The sequence below is a fragment of the Petaurus breviceps genome, unplaced genomic scaffold, assembly GCF_028583685.1.
Source record: "Petaurus breviceps papuanus isolate PSGF00001 unplaced genomic scaffold, PetGlider_PUasm1.0 90683, whole genome shotgun sequence".
Classification (NCBI taxonomy): Eukaryota; Metazoa; Chordata; class Mammalia; order Diprotodontia; family Petauridae; genus Petaurus; species Petaurus breviceps.
The window spans coordinates 7,371,545-7,381,340 of NW_027187308.1; the positions used below are offsets into that span (position 1 = coordinate 7,371,545).

Consider the following 9,796-nt stretch of genomic DNA (forward strand, 5'->3'; position numbering starts at 1 on the left):
AAGGAGGTTGAAGCAGAGAAATGTTGTCTGCCTTAACTTTAAAAAACATTTTTCAGTATGACGTGAAATATGAACACAATAAATTAAGTTGTCACAAGTCAGCAGCATAATTTTTTGAGTGTATGTTACAAACAATTACAACAATTAATCTAAAACTCTTTGTGTTCTCTGTGTGCCTTGCATTTTCCTTTATAACCATATCATCTGCAGTACTGTAGTACACTTTAGGCCTGTTTTATAGGAAAAGAAATATATTCTAATTTTTTTTTTTTATAAATTACTAGCATTTTGTAGCTATTGTACTTTTGCTTTTCTGATATTATTGTCATATCTGATTTCTTTGAAGTCTTTCGTTAAGACTGCAATCAGTGTTTCTTAATGGCAAATATTCACTTAATATTTCAGTGTTATTCAGAACTGTGCGAATAACAAATTTTTTGACAAAATGCATTTTTTCCATAGTGGTGCTGGTGCTTGCTTTTTACTGAATAATTTGGGAATAAGAATTAACTTTGTTTTTATTTCCTTAGTTAAAGATCCTTCTTGATCAGGTTGAAGAAGCAGTAGCAGATTTTGATGAATGTATTAGATTACGACCTGATTCTGCCCTGGCACAAGCTCAAAAGTGTTTTGCATTGGTAGGTATTTCTTAAGTATTTTAAATACTGCTCAACTTAATTTTATTTCATTAACTAATTTGCCCCTTTTTTACAAGGGGTATTTGTATATTAAAAAATTCTATTAAGCATCATTACATGTGTATTTACTTTGATTTTTTAACTCTTCGTCTTGTGACCCTAAAGCACTTGGTCTAGAGGAAGAACTGAATTTTCATCCTGCTACTGATACTTAGTAACCTACTCTGAGCAAATCACTAAACCTTTCCTGGGCCCTGGTTTCCTCATCTGTAAAATGAGAGGTTTGGATTAGGCACACTATAAGGCCATTTTACCTCTAGAGCTATGCTCCCATCCTCACTTACAAATGTCAGGTTTCTGCTTCATCATTCAGTGAGCTTTAACTGATAAACATTCTCTAAGCATTTGACTTAAGGTGTATTTACTCTTGCTGCTGTAGTAACAGTATTTTTAATGTTCAAATGGATAGGACTGAAAATATAAAATTGATTTTCCTTTGTAATTTGTAAAATAAGTGTAAGGACTTACATGTTCAGAGTAGAAAACTCTTGGCTAGGATGTGATTAACTCACTCCACAAATGCAAAGTAGCAACTCTTTTATAACTGCTAAGAGGTGCCACTGAAAGACTTGGTAATTTTGGAGGCCCTGAATCCATTTTTCTCTGATTCTGTGGCTGGTTCCTCTATCCACTGTGCCATACTGCCTCTAAAAACAAATTATTCCTTTTAAATAAGGGATGTGTTTTATGACTAGGTAGACTTTTGAGTACAAGTAAAAACTGAGTTGTCTTTTTAACACTAAGTCTGTGAATTTTCTGCTTTTCAGAAAGCACCATTATGACAATGACTACTAATAAAAATATTGCCACATTGTGAAGACTTAGAAATCTCCCAATTTATCTGTGATTTTTTTTCCTTTTATAAGAAATATCTTAATGAAGTGGCCAAAATGAAATGATAGATTATTATCAAAACACCCCCAACAAATCTTTTTGCTAGCATATTTCTCAGGAATATGTCAGAACACAAAGTATTTTATGCAATTGCCCAACTAAAAATTCTGAAGCATGCATATACCACTTTGTGTCCCTTTACTGTTGTATTTTATGATTTGGGTTTGACTGGCCTGCTATGAGTGTGTATTTTGTTTTCAAAACAGTATCGTCAAGCTTACACAGGAAACAATTCTACACAAGTTCAGGCAGCTATGAAAGGCTTTGAGGATGTCATAAAGAAATTTCCAAGATGTGCTGAAGGCTATGCATTGTATGCCCAGGTAAGTGATGGTAGACATTTTATTAGTCTTGCTAATTTAATAAGTCTTGCTAAGCAAAATCCCACTAAAATCTAATAACCACTTCTCACTAAATGGTCATTTAGAATATAAAGATATAATCTCTCTAGAGGTAATGTACCTTGCTTGGATATATGCAACTGTTGATTTATTTTGCTTTAGATTAGGGCTTCTTAACTTAGGGACCATGAATTCTTTAACTATTTTGTTAACTATTTCAGTATAACTGGTTTTCTTTGTAATCTCACTTAAAATATTATTCTGAAAAGAGGTCCATGGCACAAAAATAAGTTAGGAACACTGCTTCAGAGGCAGACAATGGTCCTTTGGCAGGGCAACATAGACCCTATGTTGGAATTCTAAATTATCCAACATTGTCCCCTTGAAGCAGCACAACTTACTCCAGAATACAGGTGATTAAAAAATACGAACTAGAGCTGATTTTGAACATTTGAGTTGAATTTGGAGACTTGATCTGAGATTCTAAAATGATCCAAGTGATTAACAGCCCTTCTGTGTCACCTCACCCTTTGCTACCCAACTCCCACCCTCTGTACTTTGAAATAATTAAATGATTGTTCTTTAACCACTTCCTGTGTCAGTTAAGAAGTACCTATTTTAGTACTTAGGAAAACAAAATACCATGTAATAATAACTTTCTTAGATAGTCAGTAGTTTCTTAATTGCTTTTTCAGTTCATATCCTTGACTTCTATAGGATTCGACTCTGACCATCCTCCTCTTGGATACTTTTCATCTGAGTTTTTGACCTGCTGTCTATCTATTGGTTCTCCTCTCTGTATAACCACTTAGTGTCAGTCTCCTTTGCTAGCTTGTCATGGAGAATTAGCCACCCTACCTTACCCTACTCTAGTTGTGGGTGTACCCCAATGTTCTGTCCTGAGGCTTTTCTCCTTACGTTGTTTCCCACTGATCTTATTGGCTTCTGTGAAGTCAAGTTATTTCTACAGAGAATTACTCCCAGATCGCTATTACTCAGCCTAATCTTTATTCTCAATTGCAGTTCCACATCAACCAACTGCCTTTTAGACATTTCAAATTGAATGTCCCATCGACATTATCCCCTTCCTTTCTAACCCACTCTCCCCTGAAATCTATTTCCCATTCAAATGTCCCCACATCTTTTTTTTTTTTAAGTCACCTGTTGACCATGGCTCTTCATTTGTTCTCACCTACATATCAGTTGCCATGTTTTGTGGATTGTGCATCCACATCTTTTGAACTTTTTTTTAAATTTTTTTTATTTTACATTGCTTAGATTTCCTCCATATTCCCCAACCCGAAGGAGCCATCCCTTATAATAGAATTATTGAAAAAGGAAGAAAAGTGATGGAAAAACAGCAAAACTTACCAAACCTCAAAAAATCTTGACATTATATGCAGTATTGTTCCATATCTGTGGACCTCCCACCTCTGCAAAGGAACTAAAGTTAGGGGAGGGAAAGGTGTTCTCTCATCTCTTTGGGCCACACTTGTTTTTCATATTTTTGTAATATTCATCTTTATTTTGTGGCGGTTGTTTCCATTTACATTGATGTAATCATTGTGTTGTTTTCTTGGCTTTTATTTTGAATTAAGTCCTTTTGTGTTTATTTTCTTGGCTTTGATTATTTTTATTTTTAATATTATTTATCTTTCCATGCTTCTGTATTCATATTTGTTTTTCTTTAGGACACAGTAATAATCCTTTACATTAATGTACTATACCTTGTTCTTCCACAGTAGATAGACATCTACTGTCTCTATTTTTTTCCTACTACAAAAAGTGCTGCTATAAATATATGGTGCTTTGCCTTTTTGTCATTGACCTCTTGAGGTACATGTATAATAGTGAAATCTCTGGGTAAATATTTTTGCCACTTTATTTGTATCATTCCAAATTATCTTCCAAAATGGTTATGCTATTTCCATGTTACACCTCTTCCAGCATTGCATTAGTGTGCCCCTCTTTCCACAACCTTTCCACAATTTGCTGGATGTGATTCGAAAACCTCATAGTTGCTTTTTTCTTCTTATTAGTGACTTATAGCATTCTTCCATCTAGATTTTAATAGCTTGCAGTGATTATTTTGAGAGCTGTTAATCCTTTAACCACTTACCTGCAATGGCCTTACCTTACACTCCTCCATATACTCTGCAACCCACTGACACTGCTCTCCTTGATGTTCCTTAAAGAAGATTGTCCATCTCCAGACTCCTGTGTGTTTTCCCTGGCTATCTCCCATAACTGGAATTTTTTTCCTCCACATCTCTGCGTCTTGGGTTCTTTCAAATCCCAGCTTTTAAATTTCACCTACAAGAAAGAAGGCTTTCCTGATCCCCCCTCTCAGCCCACCTCTATGCCACTGAGTAATGTTTATATATAATATGTTGATTATTTCCAGTTTAATCTGCATATATTTTATTTGTACATTGCATATTGTCTTCCCCATTACACTGTGAGCTCCTTGGAAGCAGAGACTCTTGCCTTTCTTTATAGCTCCAGAGCTTAATAAATGTTTGTTGACTGACAGCTGACTAGAGAATCAGGGAAAGCTTTTTGGAGAAGTTGGCTTTTGAATTTTGCTTTTAAAGATGGTTAGGTGGGGCAGTAAATAGAGCACCAGCTCTGGACTCAGGAGGGCCTTGAGTTCAAATTTGGCCTCAGACACTTAACATGAAACTAGCTGTGTGACCTTGGGCAAGTCACTTAACCCCAATTGCCCTACTTCCCCCTTCAAAAAGCAAAAAAAAAAAAAAAAACAACCCCAAAACATAAAGATGGGTAGGAATTCATTTTATACATAGGATTGGCAAATGAAGGGGATATAAAGCATTTCCAGCATGTACTTCTAGGAGTAGGTTTTTTTTTAAATATTGTGATGCAGAGAACAGATAACATTGTTGGACCTTTTTAAAGTACAAAACTATTGAGATGTAAAATATATTTGGTTAAGAGGTTGTGAATGAATCTGGTAGGTTTTATGGATACAAACATGAAATTCATGATTGCTCTTCTGTTCTGTGAAACCTTTATCATTGAAACAAAGGAAGAAGGTAGTCAAGTTTTAGCTTGGTTGGGGGATTGAGGGAGAATGCATAGAAACCTCTGTGATTGAAATATAGAGAATGAAAACAACCAGCCAGTGATACTAAGAAATTATAATTTAAAATTGCATTGAGTGATTCATTACTCAGTTTCATTGAATTGTCACCTCACAGGCACTAACAGATCAGCAACAATTTGGTAAAGCAGATGAAATGTATGATAAATGTATTGACTTGGAACCAGATAATGCCACAACATATGTTCATAAAGGGTATGTATTTTTGTGGTTTCTGTTCATTTCACCATTTTTCCATAGTTATAAATAGTTTGGATGTGGTTGATAAAATGAGAAATTTAAGTCAAACTTCCCACAGCACATAGCACTTTAACATTTCAATTCTTTTCAAATGCAATATGACTTAAAGGTGAAGGATGCAGTGCTATTGATGCATCCAAGTCTATTAATATCCCCATACACATGGCTGTACTTAAGAGGTAAGGCAAAAGCCAGTGAGTATTACAGCCACCACTTTTTGTTGTTGAGTATTCTCAGTCTAGTCTTACTCCATTACCCCATTTGGGGTTTTCTTGGGCAAAGATACTGGGATGGTTTGCCATTTTTTTTCTCCAGCATATTTTACAAATGAGGTTAAATGACTTGACCAGCTAGGAAGTGTCTGGGGCCAGATTTGTACTTAGGAAGAGGAGTCTTCCTGACTGCAGGTCCGGTACTCTATCCACTGTGCCTTAACTTAGCCTTAACCTACCACTACTATTTAAGCCAACTCAGTTTTCAAAAATCCTTAGCTGTCTACTTCTTTTTTTGTAGAGAAATGACAGTAACTGGTGGGAAGAACATATAATTTCATGATTAATGATTCATGATTAATCTTAATATATAATCTAGTTTTTAGAGCATATTGACATTATGCAGCTAGAGATTCTGAAAATGTCAGGTGTGCATTATGAAATTATGTATACACCAAAGATGTTTGCCTTTTGTTTTTCTTGTTACAAAAATAAGCTGAGGGGCGGCCAGGTAGCACAGCAAGTAAGAGCACCGGCTCCAGTGTTGAGAAGACCTGGAGATCGAATCCCAGGCTCAGACACTTAGCACCCTCCCAGAAACACCTGGCCGTGTAACCTTGAGCAAGTTACTTAATCCCAATTGCTTGGGGCGGCCAGGTGGCTCAGCGAGTAAGAGCACCGGCTCCAATCCCGGGCTCAGGCGCTCAGCACCACACCCATGTAACCTTGAGCAAGTTACTTAACCCTGATTGCTTAAAAAAAAAAAAATAAGCTGAATGTTTCTCTAGTGTAGTTCCCTCCCCCAGCTTTGTCCTAGAATTGCTTCTGTACCTATAGATCCTCTGGACCAGAATGTGTTGATTTATCACAGGGTTTCAGTCCCCAGTGTTGGTGGCACAGATAAAGGAATGGAGTTCTTTATAAAGTTTATAATGGAAAGAGACTCCAGAAAGGAAGATCCCTTTTACAACTCAGTTTTATAGTACCTTATACTCTCTCAAGGTATTTATATTTACAAGAGAGGAAGTGTATAACTATAAGTGTATTGGAAAATAGTGTACATTTTATGGGATTAATTCATAAATCCTAAATTGTCTCCAGATACAATAGTCTTCTCCATGCCTTCCCACCCCCCCCTTACCCTTTTTACTTTGCTCATGCTTCTCTCCCATCCTCTCCCCCAAAAATAAACCAACCTTCTCCTTCCTTATCAAATGTGACTTTTTTCCACACACCTCCCAAGGAAGCTTTTCCTGTTTATGCCATTTATGCTCTTTATTATAGCATGTAATGTCTATGATAAAATTTGTCATCAATGTGTGTGCACCATTTTTCCTTCTCCAACTAAATTACATCTCCTGAGAGTAAAGACTAAATTTTATATCTTCTATCCCTGACCAGAGATGGGAGGGGGGCGTATTTAATTTAGGAAATACCTCACTGACTTTGAACCCTCCTTTCCAGTTTGCTTCAGCTTCAGTGGAAACAAGATCTAGAAAAAGGCTTGGAGCTTATTAGCAAGGCCATCGAAATTGACAACAAGTGTGATTTTGCATATGAAACGATGGGAACCATTGAAGTGCAGAGGTAAAAATAATTTGTTTCTGAGCCTATTGCTATAAAATGGGGGGAGGGATGGTCTTAAATTTTTACCCCTCTTCACTCTGGTGGACTTTAAATAAAGCCTACTTAGTAACTAATAAAATGGTTAGTTTCTTCTGGAATTTTAACTTTCAAAATCATAGAATTTTGAGAGTTGAAAGGGACTTCAGTGGCCATCTAGTGCAAGTTGTTTGTACACAAAAGGAATCTCAACTATAACATTCCAGGCAATGGTCATTCTGCTCTGTTCTTCTACCACCACCACCTCAGTAGCCTGGGGTTCCCAAACCTGATAACAACACTCAGATTAACACTCAACTTAAATGTTCCTAATTTCCTGTTTACCTTTCTTCTACATGGGCTGAATGCATTCAGCTAGTTTGATTAGTAATAAGACCCTAGTGCTACAGAACAGTATTTTAAAATTTGTCTATGAATATTCAAAATCAGGATATGTACTTTCTTAGGTAAAAGATAAGGATCATTTCCCAAACATTCCCAGGCCCATAATGAGTGCATTGACCATTGTTGGTCAGCAGATTTTTCTGCATTCTCTATACTAGAAACATGTCTGGGGTAGTAATAGCCTTCATTGCAAGGCTACTCATTAGATGCATGACCTTTGGTAAGTTAAACATTTCTGGTCTGACGTTCTCTTGTTAAGAGTTTAATATTGCTAAGGCAGAAATGAGAATTTTTCTCTGGAGAAGTACACATTGCCCATAATCAGATGAAGCTTAGGATGTGCAAGCTGACTAGAAGTGACCAACAGATATAGCTGGGTCCTCAAACCTGCTCTTTTCCCAGGGCAGGGGCAAAATAGTGGCAGGCTTAATGAAGCACTGGGGGAAGTTTGTATAGAGAGATACAAGTTGAATCATTGACTTTGCTATTCACTGAATAGAGACTGTACTGTGGCCAAGATAAAGCAACCTTGAATTAGTGATGTGGAGTGCTATTGACTTTAAACAACTAAGATTAGAGTAGTTTTGGTGTTTTTGCTTGAGTACTTTAACAGAATAGTGACTATAGATTTTAAACCTCACTTTAAAAATAAAATTTGGGGCGGCTAGGTGGCACAGTGAATAGAGGACCGGCCCTATACACACCAAAAACAAAAAAAAAACTAGCTATGTGACCTTGGCCCAATTGCCCTACCTTCCCCCTCCAAAAGCAAAAAAAAGATCTTTGGGGCAACTGGGTAGTGCAGTGAATAGAGCACTGGCCCTGGAGTCAAGAGAACCTGGGTTCGAATCCGGCCTCAGACACTTAACACACAAACTAGCCGTGTGACCTTGGGGCAAGTCACTTAACACCAGTTGCCCTCCAAAAAGCAAAAAAAAAAAAATACTGTCCTGGGAAAAAAGTTTAAAATATGACTTGTTCTTTTAAAACCTGATTGTTTCTCACTGACTGAATTTACATTGTCTCATGAAAAAAAATGCATACTTCTTCCTAGCATTGCTCAGAAGCCTCATATTTCACTTATAATAGGAGTTGAAATAGGAAGCAGATAACTTGTCGGTTTATTAGTAGTCAGGCTGCTGTCATTTTGCTTACATTACTGTCTTTTTTCACAATTAAGATATTCATGGTGTTGTTTTGACTTGGATTTTTGTCCTTTCAGGGGAAACATGGATAAGGCCATTGACATGTTCAACAAGGCGATTAACCTGGCCAAATCTGAAATGGAGATGGCACACCTCTATTCACTTTGTGATGCTGCCTATGCTCAGACAGAAGTTGCAAAGAAATATGGATTAAAACCTCCCACATTGTAAAACAGCTGGGAAAGGAAAAATGACCCTCTTTTTAGATGTTTGCCTACACTTCAACCGAGCCCTACAGACGTGATCACAGACCGTGGTGAATGGTGGAATTTAGTTTTTCCGTTTGTGGTGTTTGTCATTTGTTACATCTGTTTAATGTTTAGGGGTTGTGGGGAGTGGCTGTTCAAGGAAGTTTGCAGTGTTGAAGTTTATTCCCTAATGCAACAGAAAGGGATATCTAAAACAATGTTGCAAAGGGAAGAAAGGATATTTTGGCCATGCAAATAAAAACTTGGATTTGTTTATGGGCGGGGGGAGTGATTATGTTTTGGATTTTTGTTTTTATTTTTATATATATGTGTGTGTGTATGTATATGTGTACATATATACACATAATATATATGAACATTTTACAGCATGTTGGTTTTAAAAATAGTATGGCGAGTTGCTATAAAATAGATTTCTTTTATATGCATTTAATCCCTATGGGTTGATTATTTGTTTTTCAAAGGAAAAAAAAGTATGTTTTTGTTTTTAAAGCTAAATTGAGAGAGAACCTTAAATATGACCAGAGGCACACAGTGCCTTTGCCTTCTGCACAACTCTAGGAAGAACCTGGTGGCAGCTATTGATCAATTTGATCATTTTCCACAGCGACTAATAAATGATGAGAAATCTAGTTTCAAATCTAAAGCCAACCACAAAATCCCTATAGTAAAACTATGCAGAAGTAAAAAATCTGTTTTGAAGGACTTGTATAGGCTGCAAGACTTTTAATAGTATTGCTACTGTTGGGAGAGTAGACCATTCAAGAGGTGAAGGAGGTGGGTTTCTAAAGGCTTAAGACTATTTTCTGAACTTGGTACTGCTAGGCTTAATGGTGTACACTTTTTTAAAGAAATTCAAATGCTGGCTT

At 36.6% G+C, this 9,796-nt stretch overlaps 1 protein-coding gene across 1 annotated transcript in view; it reads left to right on the top strand.

Moving 5' to 3' along the window:
- Nucleotides 1-9,796, top strand: part of TOMM70 (translocase of outer mitochondrial membrane 70) — a 37,149-nt gene that overhangs the window by 25,764 nt on the left and 1,589 nt on the right. The window contains exons 8-12 of the mRNA XM_069065356.1: nucleotides 531-638; nucleotides 1,799-1,915; nucleotides 5,155-5,252; nucleotides 6,974-7,096; nucleotides 8,739-9,796. The exon at nucleotides 8,739-9,796 is cut by the window's right edge and continues 1,589 nt beyond it. Coding sequence (XP_068921457.1) covers nucleotides 531-638; nucleotides 1,799-1,915; nucleotides 5,155-5,252; nucleotides 6,974-7,096; nucleotides 8,739-8,892 — 600 coding nt within the window. The 3' untranslated portion in view covers nucleotides 8,893-9,796. The remainder of the gene's footprint in view (nucleotides 1-530; nucleotides 639-1,798; nucleotides 1,916-5,154; nucleotides 5,253-6,973; nucleotides 7,097-8,738) is intronic.